This window comes from Geotrypetes seraphini, chromosome 7 (assembly GCF_902459505.1).
Source record: "Geotrypetes seraphini chromosome 7, aGeoSer1.1, whole genome shotgun sequence".
Classification (NCBI taxonomy): Eukaryota; Metazoa; Chordata; class Amphibia; order Gymnophiona; family Dermophiidae; genus Geotrypetes; species Geotrypetes seraphini.
The window spans coordinates 109306647-109329084 of NC_047090.1; the positions used below are offsets into that span (position 1 = coordinate 109306647).

The following is a 22438-nucleotide window of genomic DNA, read 5'->3' on the forward strand; positions in this document are numbered from 1 at the left end:
AAATGGCACCTAACTACATCTAACTTCTAGGTGTTTTTTTTATAGAATCATGCCTATCAGCGCCTAGGTATTTTTAGGTATTGCTATGCATCATAGAGGTAGGAGCTAATATATTTGGCCAAGTTTTACCAGCACCTGACTCACATGCCTAGTGATGCCTAAGTATACCACACCTATTCTCTACCCCTAACCACACCTACTTTACAGGTAGGCATCGTTAGGCATCCCCTCCCTCCCCCCAATCACAAAGCAGTAGAGCCGGTCTTGACAATCCTCTCCCTCCTCGAAGCAGGTCCAGTATCTGTTCTTCCCTTCTTTCTGGGTCACTTTCTCTCCCCTCCCCTTCTCTCCCACTTTCTCCCCCCTCCCTTACCTGAAGTAGCAGAGCCAGTCCTGACTCCTGACAACTCCCTCCCTCCTTCTGTTCACAAAGCAGTAGAGCTGGTCTCGACATCCCCTCCCTCCATTCCCGAAGCAACAGAGCCGGTCCTGACAACTACCCCTACCTTCCTCACTCACCCGAAGCTATAGTGGCAGCCGGTGATCAAAGGAAGCGGCGGTAAACAGGCAGCTTTTGGCCAGCCCCAGCAGGGCCGTTCCTCTGCCATGTCACTTCCGACGTGGCAGAGGAAAGACCCTGCCGGTGATGGTCAGAAGCTGTCTGTTTACCATTGCTTCCTCTGCTTGCTGGCTGCCGCTTCAACTGTGGGTGAGTGAGGGAGGTAGGGGTAGTTGTCAGGACCGGCTCTGTTGCTTCGGGAATGGAGGGAGGGGATGTCGAGACCAGCTCTACTGCTTTGTGAACAGAAGGAGGGAAGGAGTTGTCAGGACTGGCTCTGCTACTTCAGGTAAGGGAGGGGGGAGAAAGTGGGAGAGAAGGGGAGGGGAGAGAAAGTGACCCAGAAAGAAGGGAAGAACAGATACTGGACCTACAAATGGGGATGGGGGATGATAGAGTGAGGTGGGTAGGGAGACAAAACTATTTTAGCAGTAACTCTCAAATAACCAGAAACTACATTTATTTGGCATCCACCAATCCCCATGGGTGCCGGATATCTGAGATTTTACTGTATGTAACAAAAAATTGAAAGATTCAATTAAATAAACCAACCTTTTCTTCCCTCTTCTTATTAGAGTTTTTCTAGGTCTATCACTCTCTCTTTATTACCCCTTTCGTTCCTCCCCCATTAATCTGTGTCCATTAACTTCTTCCTACTTCCACACGAGGAGGCATCTACTATAGAGGGCACCAGTTTGAAGCCTATTCTATAAAAGAACATAGGTACCAAATTTTTTTTATAGAAAACGGGTCAAAAACACATACATTTTAGGTATAGTCACACTGTCATGTTGCTGGTGTAAGTGCGCACATCTAGACTGATAAAACAAATGTGCATAAATTATAGCATTCTGTATAATTTTTGTCTATAACTTTGAAAACTACCTATGCTTTACCCAGACTGTGCCCATGGGTACGCTTACTTTCAAACTACTCTCCATCCCATTTAGATACTATTATGTAGAGCATAGCCAGAATATTAGTTATGTGTATATGGGTTGCACATATGTACATATGTGCTAGTATTCTGGCCCTTTACCTGCAGCATTGGCATCTACTTTATAGAATTAGCTTAAATTAAGTTTTATGAGAATTTCTGGTTTATACTCTGCATTGTATCCACCTTCGTGGATCATCTCAAAATATTTAAGGGCTCATTTTCAAAGCAGTTAGACACATATTTTGTGCGCACTTGGGTGAACAGAAGCAAAGTCGAACTTATACATTCTATCAAAAATGTCCCTCTTTGTGTACTAAGTGCTTTGAAATGAACCCCTTTATTGTCAAGTCCATCTTAAAGCACAGGTATAATTTAAGAATAGCATTAATAAACCACTAATAAAAATATTGCTAGCAGACGGAAAAAGTGAGCTTATTGAAAACGATTTAAAAATGAAGGGAAACCATGTGACCAAGATACTTCCTACACATATACTTCTAGACCAGTGTTTCTCAACCTGCAGTACATGCGGGACGCCTGTTGGGAATATACGGCCTGGCCGCCTCCAGGGATGTCTCCCTGCCTCTCGCTATAAATCCCTGCTTATGTGCCCCCTCTCCCCCTCCCCCTCCCCAACTGAAGCCGTCAACATCGGGATGCCTCCCTGCCACCGTCGGCACGCCCACTATACAACCCTCCACCCCCAAAGCTGACATGCTCCATCCCTCCCCCAATAGATACTCCGAAGCAGGGACTGGTCATGGCTGCGTGCAGCGGCCAGCCCATGAGACTTCCCCCAGACATCAATTCTGACGTCGGAGAGAAAGTCCCGGGTCAGCCAGGCAGCAATTGGCTGACCCGGGACTTTCTCTTCGACGTCAGAATTGACATCAGGAGAAAGTCTCATGGGTCGGCCGCTGCACGCAGCCATGGCCAGTCCCTGCTATGGAGTTTCTGCTGGGGAGGGATGGAGCGTGTCAGCTCTGGGTTGGCTTCAGGGGTGGAGGGTTGTGCAGCGGGCGTGCTGACAATGGCAGGGAGGCATCACAATGGCGGCGGTGGCTTCAGCGGAGAGGGGCAGGTAGGCAGGCTTCAGAACAAGTCAGCTTCAGGGGAGGGAAGAAGGGAGTGGGACAAAGGCTGAAAGGCAGTGAGTGGGAGGGGGCACAAACTCGGGACACAGAAGGAAGGGAGGGGGCATAAACATGGGACACAAGAGAGGGAGGGAATAGAAAGGGACAATTTTTGGGCCTGAGTTTGTGAGTGAGAGGGAAAGAGATGGTGCACATGGGGAAAGGAAGAGGAAAATTGGGCATAGAGAGAGAGAGAGAGGAGTGAGGTAGAGATGCATGGGGAATGGAAGGATGAGAGGGAGAAATGTTGGATACGGTGGTGGAGAGGGAACAGAGGGATAGATTGAAGGGGATGCAAGGGGGAGAAATGTTGGGCATAGTGACGGAGGTAGAGATGTGGCATGGTGTTGGAAAGGGGTGATAGAAGGAGAAATGGGCATGGGGTTGGTGGGTAGTGGTGAAAAATGATCTGGGGATGAGAGAGGAAGAAAAGTTGGACACATGGAAGGACAGAGAGAGATGTTTGGGGAATGGAATGAGGTCTGGAGGAGAGGAAGCATGTAGGAGGCAGAAAGAATGAAAGAAATATAAATAAATATACCGTATTTTCGCGGATATAACGCGCACCCGTGTAAAACGCGCACAGGGGTATAGCGCGCAGAAATCACGATGATATGTACAAAAACTTTTGTATACCGCGCTCAGGCATATAATGCGCATGATGCCCGACGCTCCTTTCGCCCGCCCTGACTTTCCGTGCGCTGTCCCGACTCTCCGTTCACCCCCCCTGACTTCCGTGCACTGCCCTGACTTTCCGTGCGCTGTCCCGACTCTCCGTTCACCCCCCCTGACTTTCCGTGCACTGTCCCCCCTTGAAGTCCTGTCCCCCCTTGAAGGTCTGTCCCCATCCTGAAAGCCTGATGCCCCCCCCGACGTCCGATACATCCCCCCCCCCGGCAGGACCACTCGCACCCTCACCCCGAAGGACCGCCGACTCCCCAACAATATCGGGCCAGGAGGGAGCCCAAACCCTCCTGGCCACGGCGACCCCCTAACCCCACCCCGCACTACATTACGGGCAGGAGGGATCCCAGGCCCTCCTGCCCTCGACGCAAACCCCCTCCCCCCAATGACTGCCCCCCCCCAAGAACCTCCGCCCATCCCCCAGCCGACCCGCGACCCCCCTGGCCGACCCCCACGACCCCCCACCCCCCTTCCCCGTACCTTTGGTAGTTGGCCGGACAGACGGGAGCCAAACCCGCCTGTCCGGCAGGCAGCCAACGAAGGAATGAGGCCGGATTGGCCCATCCGTCCTAAAGCTCCGCCTACTGGTGGGGCCTAAGGCGCGTGGGCCAATCAGAATAGGCCCTGGAGCCTTAGGTCCCACCTGGGGGCGCGGCCTGAGGCACATGGGCCAAACCCGACCATGTGTCTCAGGCCGCGCCCCCAGGTGGGACCTAAGGCTCCAGGGCCTATTCTGATTGGCCCACGCGCCTTAGGCCCCACCAGTAGGCGGAGCTTTAGGACGGATGGGCCAATCCGGCCTCATTCCTTCGTTGGCTGCCTGCCGGACAGGCAGGTTTGGCTCCCGTCTGTCCGGCCAACTTCCAAAGGTACGGGGAAGGGGGGTGGGGGGGTCGTGGGGGTCGGCCAGGGGGGTCGCGGGTCGGCTGGGGGGGCGGTCGGAGGTTCTTGGGGGGGCGGTCGTTGGAGGGAGGGGGGTTTGCGTCGAGGGCAGGAGGGCCTGGGATCCCTCCTGCCCGTAATGTAGTGCGGGGTGGGGGTAGAGGGTCGCCGTGGCCAGGAGGGTTTGGGCTCCCTCCTGGCCCGATATTGTCGGGAAGTCGGCGGTCCTTCGGGGTGGGGGTGCGAGTGGTCCTGCCGGGGGGGGATGTATCGGACGTCGGGGAGTCGGCCGGGCAAGAGGGCTTGGGCTCCCTCTTGCTCCGATCGTGGATGCGGGTGCGGGTGGGAGCGCGTGCGAGCGGTCGTTCGGGGTGGGGGTGCGAGCGGTCCTGCTGGGGGGGTGAATCGGGCGTCGGGCGGGGTGGGAACTATGTTTAAAAACTTTTGTATACCGCGCTCAGGCATATAACGCGCGAGGGGTATGCGCGGTAGGTAAAAACGCGTATAACGCGCACGTTATATCCGCGAAAATACGGTAGATAGATAGATAGAATTTGGATGCACAGTCAGAAGGAAGTGCAACCAGAGACTCATGAAATCACCAGACAACAAAGTTAGGAAAAATGATTTTATTTTCACTTTAGTGATCAAAATGTGTCAGTTTTGAGAATTTATATCTGCTGTCTATATTTTGCACTATATTTGTCTATTTTTCTATAGTTGTTACTGAGGTGAGATTGCATATTTTTAAAGTCATCTGCCTTGACCTCTTTGAAAACCCCCCGAATATAAATGATAATTAACATTTTCTCTGCATACAGTGTGTTTTGTGTTTTTTAAAATTTTGTGGCTACCATTATGTATTAATAAATTTATATTGTGTGTGTATGAAAAATGGATGGAAGTAATTGCATTACAATTAGTATTATTATTATGGGGGTGGAGTTTGGGCGGGTCTGAGGTGGAGTTTGGGTGGGGGTACTCGGTTCGTATTTGTTAGGCTTAGGGGATACTTGGCTTGAAAAGGTTGAGAAACACTACTCTAGCCAGGGGACTGAGGCCAAAGACAGATCCATATATAAATATAGAAGGTTAGTGGACTACTGGACTAGACTACTGCAGTAAACAATGCTCAACCACCAGTTAGTATGTTAGGTATCAAGAAAGATCTGTTAGTGGCAGCTTCTTGATTGCTACTAATTTCCCCCCTCTTCTCTTTTTTTTTTTTTTTAATGTCACAGCATGTCTGCTCCAGGCTGAGCTAGTGAATTATGAGAGAGTTAAAGAATACTGCCTCAAAGTACTCAAGAAGGAAGGGGAGAATTTCAAGGCACTTTATCGATCTGGTGTGGCATTCTATCACCTTGGGGACTACGACAAAGCACTATACTACCTAAAAGAATCCAGGAGCCGACAGCCAACAGGTATGAAGAAAAAGCACAACTACTGGAGGCAGATATTCAAGTGAATCAAGTTAATCCACTACGACTTTAGTCTTCACTCCTAGTCCTTGAGGGTCACCAATGGCTCAGATTTTTAGGATACCCCTAGTAAATATTGTAATACTTGGGTAGAATGCATTCATAGAATGTTCATGCAGAAGGGGTACACTTTGCTTCTTTACAGTTTCTGACTATTTAGTCTTACTCCAGTGTAGAAGGAAATACACTTCCCCCTCCGTATTCGCAGAGGTTAGGGGCAGAGTTGGCTCGCGAATATTAAAAAAACACAAATAATATTCGGGCCGGTTCTGCCCCTAACACCTGCTTCCCCCGTCTATTTTAATCCCTGAAAGCCCCCTCTCCCTTAAGCCTTACCTGGTGGTTTAGTGGGTTTTCAAGCAGGAGCGATTTTCCCACGCTCCTGCCCCGTGCAGATCGCTCACAGGAAATGGCTGCCTTGAGCTCCCGTAGTCTCTTGAGCCATTTCCTGTGTGCGATCTGCACGGGGCAGGAGCGTGGGAATATCGCTCCTGCCCCGAAAACCCGCTAGACCACCAGGTAAGGCTTAAGGGGGGCTTACAGGGCCTAAAATAGCCCAAAAATGAAAATAAATTTTTATAATTTAAAACCGCGAATAAGCGAATCATTCGTGAATACGGAGGGGGAAGTGTAGACACCAACTCACAGGTTTGGTTAAATAATTCATACTCTGGTTTTTTATTATCCTAAAGTTAAAAACCAAAAAGCTTGTCTATTCAATGTGTCTAATCACCCTCAACAATAAGTCACAACTCTGTTGGGACTTCCAAATCAGCCCACTGTTTCTAGGTCCAGTCACTTCTCCAAAAATAGTACAAAAGAAATGCTCTTTCTTAAAAGTTTTCCCAGTCTTTATAAATGAGGCACATTTGCATATGTTGGAAATGTGTGTAGACACATCTCATGAATATTTATTATGGATCTCCTGAAAACTGAATCAGTCAGGTGTGCTTCCAAAACAACACCGAGAAGCACTGCTGTAGGACAGAAATCCTTGAGGTGACACCCGTCATTCTCTCCTCGTTCAGTTTTTGTTTGAAGTCCTCTAGCCTTAATATACCTGATAAATTGTGCTTTTGAGAAGAATTTGTTCAAATGGGCATAGGAGATCGATATTGTTCTGCACAGATAGATTTCCATCCATATTGTCTCAAATTCTTCCTCAGGTTGACATGGAGGACAAGGAAACATTATTCATCAAACCTGGAGAAACATGGAAAACAGCTGTTATTTCATGAACTCCAGGCCTCTGCTAAGTCAACGGGTTGTTGCAAGCCAAAGCACATCCCAGTACGTTGAGACTTTCTAGCATCTGCAGTGCAGGAACTGAGGGATCTAACAGACTGTGCTAAAAATGCATTTTCATAAAGAAAACCAACTGATGTAATTATAAGTAGTGCAGCTGGGTACAACATAACTATAATCTTGAAAATAAGCAGTTTTATGGGTTTTCTCACACACATTATATATGTTGGCCAAGTGTAAGTAGGAGTAGTTGTTGAGACTGGGAGAAGGTTAGGTTTAGGCCTGTGACTCAGGATTTCAGATACAGCCTCTATAATTGTGTGATCTTGGTCAATTCACAACACTGTGCCTCCATGACTTACCTTATCCAGCAACATGTAGGTTTTAGACTGAGAACTTTGCCTACAGCTGCAACCTTGAACTGTCTCATGAAGACTTTACAAGTGGGTCTCTCAGACTTATTTTGTTTAACAGGTGAGACAATTGCTTTTTTCACATATTATTTTAATGAGCTTTCAGACCATATGGGACCAGAGTCACCAAAGATTTATTTTTTTCAATTCTTTATTTATATCAGCTTCCTTAGCTCCAGCAGCGGATAAATCTAGAGACAAGTGGGTTGTGTCCTTCTACCAGCAGATGGAAATAGAGTACTGAGTTAAACTCAGCCTTATTATTAGATGTACAGCCTCCTGGCAAATCAGTATACTCTATCTCCAGCAGGCAGATGGATGTGTTTCTCACAGCTCATGGTTTCTGCTTGTTAGCTCCTGTCCAGGCCTTGGTCAGTTGAGTTAAGGGCTGTTCTGGCTGAGCAGTTCCAGCTTTAGGGGGTTATACCTTGTCCCCCCAGGTCCCTTCCTCATTCTTCTGGGGATACATTAGGTCACCCCAGGTCCTTAACCTTCCATTCAGGCTTCTGTGCATATCTCTTTTCCACAGACTGAGTTTAAAATAAAAAAAGGAAGATACAGATTCAGGTAAGAGTTTTCCCAGCTGCTTACTCTGACAGAAGTGAGATCCCTCTTGCTCCTGGAGGCTTTCTTCTTCAGTTAGCTGTTTTTTTTTGTTTGGTGTTTCTTTAAAAATTTTTATTACCGTCATGATCTTCATGGTGTTAATATTACAATATCTGGAGCTCACACGTTCAGAGTGTTTAAGACTGTTGGACCTATGTCCGTTTGCCGCACCGACTCCTCTGTTAGAGAGTGCATCGGCTGGAGATGGCACTCTGGTTTCCCATGCAGGAAGAAGGGAGGCCGTGTTTTCCATAAGCGCCCATGACCTTCTTGAAGTGCCAAAATATGGTCATCCGCCCTTTGTGAGCAGCCAATTATTGCAGTCCGATACATGCATAAAAATATGCCCCCCAATAAGCAGAATGGCACAAAACAGGTGCACGGATTTACACTTGCAAACTAAGGATTCCTTTTGCACTAGATACATATATGAAATGCACGTTTTGTAAGCTCAAATATGCATGTTTAATCGCGTGCTATATGCACAAGATTCATGAACTAAATACACATGCTATATGTATAGAATTCAATTGCAAAATAAGTGTGCTCAGAGAAGCACTAAGAGCAGTTTTTCTGCTTTGTGGAAAGCTAAGGATTGTCAGTTCCGTGAGCCATCACTGAGGGATGGGGGGCCAGGCACAGACACCTGCTCAGTTCAGGCAGTAGCAAGAATTTTAATGGGGCTCCAGGCTGTCTCCTGCTTACCTACCTACCCACCCCTCCCTCTTCCTGTAAAACTGTACCTGAAATGATTTCATGTTTTCCTTATATATATTGATAATTGTCAATATGTGCTTATTTCTGATCTGAAGAAGGGTTACATTTGAAAACTGAACATTAAATGCATTGAGTTAGTCCAATAAAAAAGATATTACCTTATTTACTTTGTTTTTTTGTTTTATTACTGTATATTACCATGTTAACCAGGAAGTTCGGCTACCTGATTTTCATTCCACCGGGTCAGAAAAGAAGGATAAGATATTGCAAAAACTAAATGTACACAGAGTCTTGTTACACTATTTAGAGAGGACCAATGACTTCTGTCTTTCTGACCATCTTTTTGTCCTGACTAGCCAGTTCAGGTGGAGCAAGCTGGAGTCTAAGGCTTCTATTGCCAGATGGATCCGCCTGGCCGTTTCGTTAACTTATATTGCTCACTCGACTAGAGGTGTTGCCGCTTCATGGGTGGAATCTCGAGTGATTAATCTGGTCAAAATTTGTAGAGCGGCCACTTGGTCTTCTCTCCATACCTTTACCAAATTTTACAGACTGGATGTGGTGGCTTGGTCCAGTGCCGCATTTGAGGCCTCAGTGTTGTGGACTCCTCTGTCCCACCCTAGACATTGCCTTTGCTATGGTACATCACCTTTGGTAATCTTTCTGTTAGTCCCTGACAGATTCTGTAGGCCTGCCCTCTGTCTATTATGTCTATTGTGTATCACCTGCATATTTCTGCCTCAGATGTTTCAACTTTCAGACCTTGGTACTTTTCTGCCTGCAGACAGCCCTGTAAGGATTCGTTCTGTACATGCAGGTGCATGTCTCTTCTGAAGGCAAGTTTCCAGTTTGTGTTTGTTGCACGTGGCAGATTGATTCCATGTTCTTGCCTTGTTCTTGCCTATGTCTTCTGTTTGTTGTTAGGTACCATTGACTCGTGTTCAAGTCCTAGCAACTTGATGAATTGCAGGTCTAAAAAGAAATCAGTTTTGTGCTAGTCCAGAAAGGTCTTCCAGCGTCATCCCCAAGGTTGTTTTCAACGTGTCCAGCCATCTGATTGCAGGTTGCCCTCTTCGCCTGGTTCCTTTGATCTTCCCAAACATGATGTCCTTCTTCAGTGATATCTCTCTTCTGATGGGGTGATCAAAATAAGACAGTCATAACTTCATCATTTGGGCTTCAAGTGACATAGTCGGTTTGATCTCTTCCAGAATTGATTTGTTAATTTTCTGGCAGTCCAAGGCACGCCTAAAATCCTTCTCCATCACCAAAGCTCAAATGAGTCAATCTTCTTTCTGTCTTGTTTCTGTGGCGTGCCATAATTGAAAGAAGCATCTACGTCCAATTTGGACATAGGGCACTAGTCGCACAAAGTCAGTAGCCACAAAAGGTCCATTCTTGAAAAGTACATCAAAAAGTTTATTTTTTTTTATTTTTATCTTCTCTCTGTACGTCCAGTCGCTTGATTGTTCAGACTGCCAGTGTGTCTATCTTTATACCACATTCTCGACCAAATATTCATCCAAGTCTGAAACGTCTAGAACAAGACTTTTTGGACGTGGGAGGGGCCAGCAAAGTGATGGACTGGCCACCCAGACATAGCAAGAGAGCAGTGGGGCACCTTACAGGGCACTGATGTGAACTTCACAAAAAGAATGCCACATAAACATCTCACCACAACTCGCTTGCTGGTCATGGTGAGCCCCTCCAAAAAAAAACCTACAACCTACTATACCCACATGTCTACCACCCCAATAACCCTTATGGCTGTAGGTGCCACCTAAATGGCAGTACAGTAGTGTTTTGGGGGTTTTTGGTGGCCTCACATTTTTTACCATAAATATAGTGGTTAGATTGGCTTATGGGCCTGGGCCCTTCTCTCTATGGTTCACTAGCTCACCCCCCAGACTACTTAAGCCACATCTGTACAGCTCTCCTAGGCTGTCCTATGCCAAGTGCTGATGTTCCGGAGGTAGGTATGTACATATTTATTCTGATTTTTATGGCGGTATGAGGGGCTCAGTGAACACAGGGGGAGTGTATGGGGGTCTTTACTTTGTCTCTTATCACACCTGTGTCCCCAAAGAGCGTGGCAGGCAGCTGGGTAGTGACACACTGCTCTGGTTTGGGGTGTTCCCCCTGGAACTAGGGGAGCCCTTCAGGACTTTTAACTCTAGGCAACAGCCTAGAACTGATCTCTTCAGTAGACCTTTCAATGAATAGATCACACAGTCGGCAAAAGACAAATGTGGGTTTTATTTGGCCACTGGCCTCAAAATCAAAGTTCATAGCATTGGCTAGTTTGTTCAGCACTAAGCAATGTTCATACTGTAATTCCACAACAGGCTTCAATGTAATCATGGAAATAAAACAAGAAGGAAAAGGTTTATATTTTTGGCCACCAAAACTTTAACTCAAACCACGGCCTCTGGACTTTATCAGGTAAGTAAATACAGTTCTCTTCACCAGAGCTTAAATTCAGAAATGTTTGTAACTTTCTCAGAACAATCCATTCAGACAACTTTTCCACCATTTACAAAGTGGCAAATAAAGCAAAACCTGTCTTGTACTTCAAGATGAATCTTACTGCAGTACTTTATACACACCAGGAATACTCCTAGTAATCAAGGCTGGGCTACAAGCACAGGTAGCCATGAGAGAGACAGCAGGTTTAGAATTCTGTACAAAATGGTCTTGCTGAGACATAAAGAAACTTTATATGGCATTCATGCAGCAGGCACAGATAAACTTCATCAAAACAGGATGATTGTTAACATGGCTGATACAAACATATCAATGAGAACAGGAAAGCTTTTAACCTCAGAGATTTTCAAAAGTTACTGAGGACCATGCAGGCTCAGTTCAATCAAATGGGCTGCCGTGGCAACAGCTAGCAGCTGGTGCCTGTACACAGAGCTCTGCTTCCAGTGAATCACAGAAAACAAAACAGGCTTAGTTTTCCTGCTCAGCCTTTGAGCAAGTTTTAGCCACTGCTCTGCTTAGCAAAAGAATCAGTTCTTTAGGTTTAAAGCGCAGAGCTAATGCAGAAAACTTTACAGTCTAAAAATGTAACTTCAATTGCAGCACCCACTGTCTGCATACAGGAAAAAGGCAGCAAGGAAAAATCATCCAGCAAATTCACCTTTGTTTCAAGCTTCCTTCATTTGCTCTGGCCAAACTTCTGTCCCAGCACCACTCTCCTCATGGCTCTGAGAGTAGACAATCTGGAGTCAAGCTAACCTCTTCTTTCTCCTCTGTCATTTCCCAATCAGGGCTGCTCCCATTCTGACTCGTTCCCATTCTGCGCTTTTTTCTGTCTCTCCTCCCCTGGCTCTCTCCTCAACCTCTCTTTAAGCTGAGGAAAATCACACCCCTTGGCTTGTGTGGGGGGAAGGGCTTTCCTTCCTTAGACTGTGACGTTTCTCTGAGAGAAAACTTTCTCTCTGGTTTCTGTCTCACATGAACAGGGTAATAGCAGGGCAGCAGTCTCTTGCTTTGTTTTGGCATTGCTTTAGGTAAGGCAAAACTTTCCTGTTTCTGTCTGTCCTGCCATTCTGTGTCAGTCTCATCCTCACTGTTCATATAGTAGTCAGCTATTTTTCTGTCATGGGCTCTGACCTGGTCTGCCCTCCTGCACCAGGGTTTGTATGTTTTCCTAAATTTTCCTGTGACAAAACCTGGAATTGCAGTGGGTTTGTCACACCCTGCAGTAGTTCTCTGGTCACTTTGGATACTTTTTGGGCACTTATACCTGTTTTTAGATCCCCTAAGTCACATCGTCTAAGCAGTCTTGTCAAACTTTTGATTATCCCTGCAGTATGACTAAGTCTAGGTCGGCCCATATCCTGCTTTAACCACTCCTCCAAAAATGCCCCTGTCTGCTCTGGGCACACAGCAGGATTCAGAGGCCTAAAAAGTCTCTAGGTAAAAACCCATTTCAATTATCGACACTTGGACGACCTGTCTTTTTGATCAACTACAGCAAATCTTTTGACTGTGTGGATCATATAAACTATGGAGAACTCTAGTGCAAATGGGAATACCCAAACACATAACTCAACTGATAAAGAGCCTATATGAAAATCAAGAAGCTGCATGGAGAACTGACTACAGCAAAATTGATTGGTTTACACTAAAACGTGGTGTCAGGAAGGGTGCATCTTGTCACCTTACCTGTTCAATCTGTACGGTGAAACCATCTTCAGAAAAGCAAATTTGGAAGAAGAGAGTGTCGGTTTCAAAGTTGGTGGCCAAAATATAAACAACCTATGCTATGCAGATAATACAACACTCATCACCAGCAGCAAAGAAGACATGTTGTATGTACTGAGAAAAGTCAAAGCCAAAAGTCATAACATGGGATGTTTTCTGTTACCTATTTATTAATTGTTCTTTTATATTACAGAGCAGAACAGAATGATGTTGTGTAGCGGGGAGATTCCCCATGCCCCCTTTGTGTCTATGTTTTGTTCCATTGCTATTCAGTTGCTTTTGGACATTACTGCAGGGGGCTCTGTATTCCTCAGCCAAGTGGGAGGAGCAGAAGAAAAAAGTGTTTGGATTTCTGTAAAACCCAGTTCGTGAATTGAAGTGAAACACCTTGCTTATCCTTTGGGGACCAAGAGAAAGAAGATTACCAAAGAAAAAAACCTAATCTTCCGTTCTGGACACAACCCACTTGTCTCTGGATTCATCTGCTATATCTAAAGCAGTGGTTCCCAACCCTGTCCTGGAGGACCACCAGCCAGTCAGGTTTTCGGGATAGCCCTAATGAATATGTATGAGAGATATTTGCATATAATGGAGGTGACAGGTATGCAAATCTGCCCCATGCATATTCAATAGGGCTATCCTGAAATTCTGACTGGCTGGTAGTCCTCCAGAACAGGGTTGGGAACTACTGGTCTAAAGGAAAGAAAATTATTAGGTAAGAACATAATTTTCCCATATAACAACCTGGACCACAGTGATTCCTTCAGTGATCCAACCATAGGACATCTAGCAAAAATAGCAGAATTTCCAATTTGTCTCCCCCCCCCCCTACACACACGTCTTTTTTGCTGTTTTATTGTTTGCAGTCAAAGATACTTTTTTTAAGACATGGAAGAGCCTGAGTTACCTGACTATTGCAACACTTCTCTATGTTAAATTGCTGAGTTGTCTGCCTTAGTCCAGACAATAGGCCTAAAATATCCTATCAGTTGAATATCTAATTTCTTAAAGGGTAATATCATTGTAAAAATTCTGCAAGTGTGTGCTAAAAAGTTCTCAGCCCAACCAACTTTCTAAATTCTGAGTGTTATTTTGCCACTGTAGCTGAAGCGTTATCTTATTTCGTTAAGTGCCAATTTGCAGAAATGAAATTCTGTGTTTTGACATTAATAGAACCATATCTATGTCATTTGCTTCTTGGTTGGGCTGAAAACTTTTCAGCACCCCCTCGTAACCTGTTATTAAAAAGTTTTGAATTGCAAAATTAAGGGATCAATCATCAGCCGGCTGCAATGAGCATTTTGCTGTCCGTGAGCGCCAGTTAAGTCAATATTCAAAACTTAATTGGTTATGGGTTGCCACATAAAGATAGGATTGTGGTTAATGCGATCCCATTTATGCAGGTGTCGTGATCAGTTAAGTCCTGAATATTGTCATTTTAGCGGCCAATTGCAAACTCTGGCCCCGGAATACCCCTAAATAGTTGGCTTTCACTTAGACCCGGATTCTCTATAAGGCACCAATATCGGCAGCCACCTAAAAAGCAGCTGCCAATTGTGTATCAATCACGTGATAGCACCATATAGAGAATTATGCCTCCTGGAAAGATAGGCACCGGAAATGTAGGCCAGGGTTTTCCAGGCCTATATTTCTGGCACCTATATTTGTCAAGAATCACCTAGGCTGCTTAATGCCACTTCTGACATTAGCCAGCATAAATGTCAACTGGAGAGTCTTGAATGGTTTTGTCAAGTTTCAAAGTTTGTCACTAAACTTGTAACGCGGGGAGCATGAGCTGTGTGAACTAAGGGGGATTTCCTTGATACAGCCCTTAGGGGCGAAACGTAGGTCTATGTTTAAGATGAGTATATTTATTGAAATATTTAAAATATTTAAAAATAATTAAAAAAAATAATCACTATAAGAGACCGATGACGATTAGGGGTGCCTAATCTAAAGTTTAGCGGCATACAGATGGTACCACTGAGGTCTGTAAGTTGAAAAGTGTATACTTGACAAAACCATTCAAGACTCTCCAGTTGATATTTATGCTGGCTTGATTCAGTGGAGGTCTGAAAACTAATAGAGTCGGTGATTTGGCTTGTATTGACTTCTGACATTAGCCATGCCCACAGTGGTGTTAGGTGGCCTATAGCACCTATGGAGGCGCGATTCCAAAACCGATTTTTTAGACACTGGTAGGCACCTTGAAACAGTTAAAAACATTGTTTAAACAGCGTTTTTACTAAGCTTGGGCGTCAATTAGAAAATCCTGGCCTTAAACCCTAACCGATCATTTTCAGCCGCAATAACCAGATGAGTGCCAGTGAAAATTAACAGATAACCTCAAACAAGCAATTAACTGTCCGCAGTCATTTTTGGCTGGTGAAATAATTTTGAAGATTGACCAGGAAAATCTTAGAACTCTGTGTGCGTGACTGCCTTTGTTTTTTATTCTTATGATTTATTTCAACTCCAGATACCAATGTTGTCCGATATATTCAGCTGGCAGAGATGAAGCTCAGCAGATGTTCCCAGAAAGAAAAAGAAGCACCGTGAAACAGGAGCTGGTGGGTCTCCACAGGTTTGATGCTGGATGCTGATTGGCGGGATATCCTTCTTCCACACTCTTGGCACCACTCAGATCCCTATGCCCTTCCTTTCATTAAGACTGAAAAGAGGTTGGATGCTTGCCTGCACAATTACCAACCCACCCTGGAGTCCCCCGGTACTAGAAAGTCAGCCATTTTGCAGATCTTTCTTTGGGGCAGTGGTGTCAATTTGATGGAAGCGCCACAAAATGACACTCTTAGATTGGCTGCTTCTTCTGCTTGAATTGTATGGTTAGGGGCTGCTGTAGAAGCAAAAATGGATTTTTATTTACAAAAAAAGTTATACTTCTAAAAGTAACAAACTTCTCTGGACACTTGTTTTTAGATTCAGAAGAAAAGAACATATTGGGGACTCCCTTTCTCCCTTTATTTGTACTGTAATTAACATAGTAGAAGCACATACAGAAAATACTGCAGATTAAAATAGAGACAAATCTTATTGTATAGGGAGAAAAGGCAAATCCTCATATATTCTTGTTGAAGGAGGTTTGGGGAGATGACTGTAAATGACTGAAGAGTTTCCCATAAATCTCTTCTGCCCTGGTCTTATGGAGTTTCATATTTTTATCCTTGAGAGCCACAGAGAGGTCTGGATTAGAGAATGGCATGGGGACAAATTTTTTCCCCGTCCCCATGGGAACTCATTTTCCCATCCTGTCCTGGCAAGTTCTTTTCCTGTCCCTCCCCCATTCCTGCAAGATCTGTCCTCATCTGCACAAGCCTCAAACACTTAAAAATCATCAGTGTCCAAGGCTCGTGTGGTTAAGACAGAGCTTACAGGAATGGGGCAGAGACAGCAACAAAACTTGCAGGGACGGGACAGGAAAATTGAGTTCCTGCAGGGAAGGGAGAAATTTGTCCCCATGTCATTCTCTAGTCTGGATTTAACCATAACAAAACTATGTAAAATGACTGTAAACTAGAGATGCTATGTGCAAACAGGGGTCATGACTAATCATAGCAGAGATCCTAAAATCCAGGCCTATTTGTAGTACTCAAGGACTTGAGCTTCAGACCCTTGTCAAATGTTTTCTGTAATGTTTGCTTCTCAGCATCCCATTTCCTTTCATGCTTTTTATTCCCTAAACCTGTTTTGGACCGCTTAATCCCCACATGGTTCTAAATTTTAAAGTCACAAAATAGGAAAAAATGGTTTCCCTAATAGGAATCAGCATTGTCAGCGATGAACCAGTTTGTTCTTTTACAATAGAAGGAGAATTCCTCTGTTAGATGTTACCCATAAGATCCTCTGTTCCAAATGAATAAGGAAAAAAAAATCTTTTAGGCTCTCTCTTTATCCATCTCTGTCTAGATGTAATTTGAGGTGGACTGGGGGAGATAAGTGCCCTCTCCTAAAGTAAGCAGGCAAAGTGAACCTATGCTCTGGGACAGGGGTGGGCAACCTTGGTCTTCGAGGGCCGCAACCCAGTCAGGTTTTCAGGATTTCCCCAATGAATATACATGAAATCTATTTGCATACAATGGAAACTGTGCATGCAAATATATCTCATTCATATTCATTGGGGGAATCCGGAAAACCCAACTGGGTAAGTTTTCTCACCCCTGCTCTAGAATAAGGGAGCTGTTATCTGCAGCTTGGATTACTTTTCATATTGAGTATCATCCAGTCTGAAGGGTTTTTTTGGGCCAATAGAAGTCTGCCTCCTATTCATTTCCTATTTCCCTGGCCACTAGAAGATGTAACTGTATATTGGAAAAACACCCACAGTGGAATTATGCACTACTAAGGTACCTGCTCTTTGTCTATATGTTATTATCACAATCAGTATAGTAATATAAGGTAAAATACCTCAAAACATTATATTATATTCTTACGGGGTGGAAAGCCTCAGAGCATGGAGCAATTAACCCAGCTGGGTTTCAAACGTGATCAAGTCACTAGATCCCAATCAAATCATAGGCAAAAAAACCCTTACCTAACCACTCTTATTAATATTATTCATTCATTCATCAGATAACTTATATCTTTTTTTCTGAGGCTTTTCACCCCATAAGAATATAATATAATATTTTGAGGTATTTTGATAATAACATATAGACTGGGAGTAGATACCTTAGTAGTACATAATTCCACTGTGGGTGTTTTTCCATATAGTTACGTTGTACCACGTGGTCAGACTACCATATAGATCCACTAGAAGATGTAGACATAGCCTTCCCTCCTTGCAGCGGTTCTGACTTCCCCCCTCAGCAGCTGTCTGGCGTTCACTCCCAACACAGCCAGCCTCGAAAAGCGAAGAAAGTAACAGAGGACTTCAAGGAATACTTTCAGCCTCCACAAAGAACTGCATGCCTTCCCAAAACTGTCACTGCATGATTTCTAAAATAATGTCAAGTCAGGCATGAGTGACATTTGATTTTTCTATTGAGTGGTTTCAAAAAGAAAAAAATAAACCCCAATGAGCTTGATATTTAAAAGCACTTATGGAACTGGCACCAGCTATATAGGTTATTTTCATAAAGACAAATTCCTAGGGGCTGAAAGGGAAATTTCAGACAAATAAATTATTTTATGGTCAAAGTTAATTGCCCAAACAGGGGGTGGAGTTTTGGTTTTTCCAGGGACAGCATTACTTAGAGGTATAGGGGTTAATTCCATAAAAGAGGTGCCAACATTTATGTCGATTATGCCTGATTTTCAATATGATTTAAACATCCAGAAATGGCTTTTGGCCATTAAATTGCCTGTTCAGGGCTAACTGGTCATTTTCAGCAGCACATAACCAGAACGAAGGAAGTTATCCTGCCATTGTATCGAGCAATGGTGCGACCACGTCTGGAATACTGTGTCCAATATTGGTCACCGTACCTTAAGAAAGACATGGCGATGCTTGAGAGGGTCCAGAGGAGAGCAACTAGGATGATAAAAGGAATGGAGAACCTTTCATATTCCGAAAGGTTAGACAAACTGGGGCTCTTTACCCTGGAAAAGCGGAGACTGAGAGGAGACATGATACAGACGTATAAAATCATGAAAGGCATAGAGAAGGTGGAGAGGGGCAGATTCTTCAGACTAGCGGGGACAACAAAAACAAGAGGTCATTCAGAAAAACTGAGAGGGGACAGATTCAAAACGAATGCAAGGAAGTTTTTCTTCACTCAGAGGGTGGTGGACACCTGGAACACGCTTCCAAATGAGGTAATAGGACAGAGTACAATACTGGGTTTCAAAATGGGACTGGATGACTTCCTGGAAGCGAAGGGGATTACAGGGTATAGATAGAAGGTTATCTACAGGACATAAGCGAAAAGCGTATGACAGTTTTAGGGTATGAGCACTATCAGGTCCTGGACCTGAGGGGCTGACGTGAGCGGACTGCCGGGCACGATGGACCTCCGGTCTGATCCGACAGGGGCAATTCTTATGTTCTTAGTGCTGCTGAAAATAGCCAATTAGCACCGAAATGAAAACCAGCTATTTTGGGCGCATTACGGAGGCAGTTGGCCAGTTAAGTGCCAATATTCAGAACTTTAACCGACCAGGTTAAATGTATAAATAGGGCTGCGTAAAAGTTAGTCCTATCTTTATGCAGTAAACCACAACCAGTTGGCTCCGCAAACCCAGAAATTCTGTGCTTATACCCCGGCATAGACTGGCATTGAATACTGGGTTTAACGCCGGCAGTGGTCAGCAAATGCTAATCATCATGGCATCATAAGGAGCCTGTTTATAATAGGAGGGAAAAGAAAGGAGGATGGAATTTGATAATAATGGCATATGTTTTATGTAACTTGCTTAGTTTTTAAGTAAGTGATAAATTTTTTAAATAAAAATGCCAAAAATCCAAATAAGTGCGCACATAGGCAGAATCGGGGAAGAGTGTAGGTGGCCTTTAGATGCACACATGCTAGCTCTAAGGAAGCTGTAAGTGCTCAAACCTAAGCAGGTTCATGCTTATATATCCATAAAGGAAAGTGGACACCTAGGACTAGATTTAGTAAATGGTGCCCAAATTTGGATGCCAAAAAAAAATGCACACTCAGCGCTATTCTATTAATGGCATTCTGAGTTGGCACCGTTTATAGAACAGCACGTAGGATTGAGATGCGTGCCCAACTTTGGGCGCAAGGTTTTGCACCAATTGAAACCTGGTGTAAATCCTTGTGTATAAATTAGGCACGGATCCTCCGAATTCTGTAATACGGCACACATCTGTAGTGAATGCCCCAGACCAGCCCATGCCACTCTCATGGCCACTCTCATGGTATGCGCACTAAAAGATTTGCGCGCACATCTTTATAGAATAGCCACTTAGCAAGATGCATGTGCAAATTGAAACTGGTGCCAATTAGCGCCAATAATTGATTGTTAGTACCCAGTTATAGGTGTTAATTTGTTCGTTACTTAAATTGTGTGTGCAAACTTGCCCATGCAATTTTGAGCGCCATATATAGATAGTATTCAGTAAATGCTGAACTTCTAAGTTAACCTCCTAAACTTGTGCCCTGTTTTCAGCCAAACTTAAGCGCATAACTTCTTAGCTGACAATTCATCTCAACTAAATTAAAAATTTGTTAAATCGCCTATACAGAGTTTCTAGGCGGTATACAATTTAAAAAGTAGGTTATTTTACAGTGACTTAAACATTCAGACTTACAGATACAATAGGAAAAAGGGGAAGAACTGCAATATCAAATAGAAATCTAGGAGTATATCTTCCAAAGTTAGGAGCATAAATGCTTTGAATATTGGGCCCCCACTTTATAGAATAAGTGCACAGTTATTGAATTACCTACATAAAGGCAGTTCTGTAAAGGGGCTCATATACACAGCCTGTTCTATAAGGAAAGTAGGCTCATGGACCCAGATTCTGTAAACGGCGCCGGTAGGCACCCAAGCTCGGTGAAAAATGCTATTTAAATGACATATTTCACTGATTTTCAAGGTGCCTAAAAATCTGCTCTGGAATCATGCCTCCGTAAACACTTTACAGCGCCTAATGCCACTGTAGGTGGAGGTGGCATTAGGCGCTGTAAAGCGCCTAGGGAGGCACAATTCCCATCAAAGGTAGGCGCCGGAAATGTAGGCCTGAAAAACCCTGGCCTACTTTTCTAGTGCCTACCTTTGCTGGAGGCGCAGCTCTCTAACTGGCGCCGCCAACAGGCGTGCCAGTTAGAGAATCTCAACCTTGGGTTTCCTTGATAGAATACTAGTATAAAGGTTATGTGCACGCATATGTTTTTAGAATTGAGTATTTATGCTAGCTGTAGAACTAGTGAAAATGCTTTTACCTAGATTCAGGAGATTTGTGCATATCTTATAATGTTCTAGAACTTATGCGCATAAGTGTGCACCCCACCCACCTGCTGCAACTTGCGTCTTATCAGAGATACGCACATACTTACAAAAAGAGGGCATAGTTGGATTATTGTTATTTACAAATATCCTCACACATGCATGTAAATTACTAGAATAATGGGATTTATGCACATTCTCCTTATAGAAAGACTTCCATAGGGGGTAATTTTATAAAGGCCTTTTATACACTGTATACTGAGTTCAAGAAAGTGTGGGACAGGTATGTGGGATCTCTTAGGGGGGAGGAAGAGATAGCGGATAATATAGATGGATAGACTGAATAGGCCATACAGCCTTTATCTGCTGCCATTTTTCTCTGTTTCTATAATCAAACTCTGCTCACACACCTACATTCTTGACAAGGTGCATATATTTAGGCCAGTATATATAGTTGGGCAGTTTAATTTAGGATAGCAAAAACATTGTGATAAATTAAACCACATAGCAGCTGAATATTACCACTACCTATATAGCCAGTGTCAGCGGGCTCTATGTCAATTTACATGCAGTCACATACTGTAGAATATACGTGACTGACTTTATAAAAATAATCCACCATACTTGCCGAATATTGACTTGATAATTTACGTAAACATCTGAGTGAGAATATTCAACTGCTAAAATATCTGGATTTAATACCAGGTATAACTTGAATCATCTGAATTGGACATTGAAAGTTATGAGGGGCTGCTGCAAAGTTCTCAGCCCAACCAACAAGGTTGGGGAAGTCTCCACTGAGGGCTATGTGCTTATTCCAGTGATTTTTCCACTTTTTTTTGTTCTGTCAGAAAAATACAGAACAAAAAAAGTAGAAAATCGCTGGATTAATGTTTAGCCCTCGTTAGTTGGGCTGAGAACTTTTCATTTTGTTTTGTTTTCCATGTTGCTTATGGAAATTTTAATTTTGTTACCTTTTTTTTAAGAGGCAATACCATAACAAGTTCATAAAGAGTTTGCCCTATTTGCAAATAGTGTGTACTCACTGTGACACAAGAAAAAACATGCAATTTTGAGAGGTTTCCTGTTTCAGGCAAAAAAATGACATAGGAAATGCTATTGACGTTTTCCGTGTCATTTCAAATGAATGCACATATTCAGCAGGGCTGCATCAATGGATAGCACCATTGCAAACATGTATATTTTTGAAGCCATCTAAGTTAGATATGTCTGTGCAGCTGATTATTGACCTCCATGTGTTCTTTTTTTAAAAAAAAAATTCTTGGGTCTGCTGGTAAATTGCTGGTAGCAAGATGCACGTAAAGTAGAAGTCATTAAATAGTCCAGAACCACTGTGAAACGACACTAGTTGGTTTTGAATTCTGTACCACGGTGGTTAAGGTGAATCCAAGATATATACTGTATATACAGGAAGCATATATAAAAGAAATACTGTATATTAAGGGCTAAAGCAAGCAAATAGTTGCCTGGTAAATTTTAAAAAATATCATTTACCCCTTGGAAGTTGTAATCCTGCAGTGAGCAAAAAACAGGCTGGCTTGTGCTCTAAATGAGATTATTAACCCTTTATTTGCATTGTTGCTCAGAAGCAACATGTGTCTTCTGTGGCTCTTATGGGGGATCTGCATCTCCAAATGCCTGTTACTTGGCACTCATTCAACATCAAGTTATGTAAA

The 22438-nt window shown here is 43.8% G+C and overlaps 1 protein-coding gene across 2 annotated transcripts in view; it reads left to right on the forward strand.

Moving 5' to 3' along the window:
• TTC9 (tetratricopeptide repeat domain 9) overlaps positions 1-22438 on the forward strand; it is an 88929-nt gene that overhangs the window by 49721 nt on the left and 16770 nt on the right. Inside the window, exons 2-3 of one of the 2 annotated variants that reach the window (XM_033951817.1) lie at positions 5440-5622; positions 15352-15442. In XM_033951817.1, the coding sequence (XP_033807708.1) occupies positions 5440-5622; positions 15352-15431 (263 nt within the window). In that variant the 3' untranslated portion in view covers positions 15432-15442. Of the gene's footprint in view, positions 1-5439; positions 5623-15351; positions 16128-22438 lie in introns of those variants that run through there. The other variant, XM_033951816.1, reaches the window with a different exon arrangement.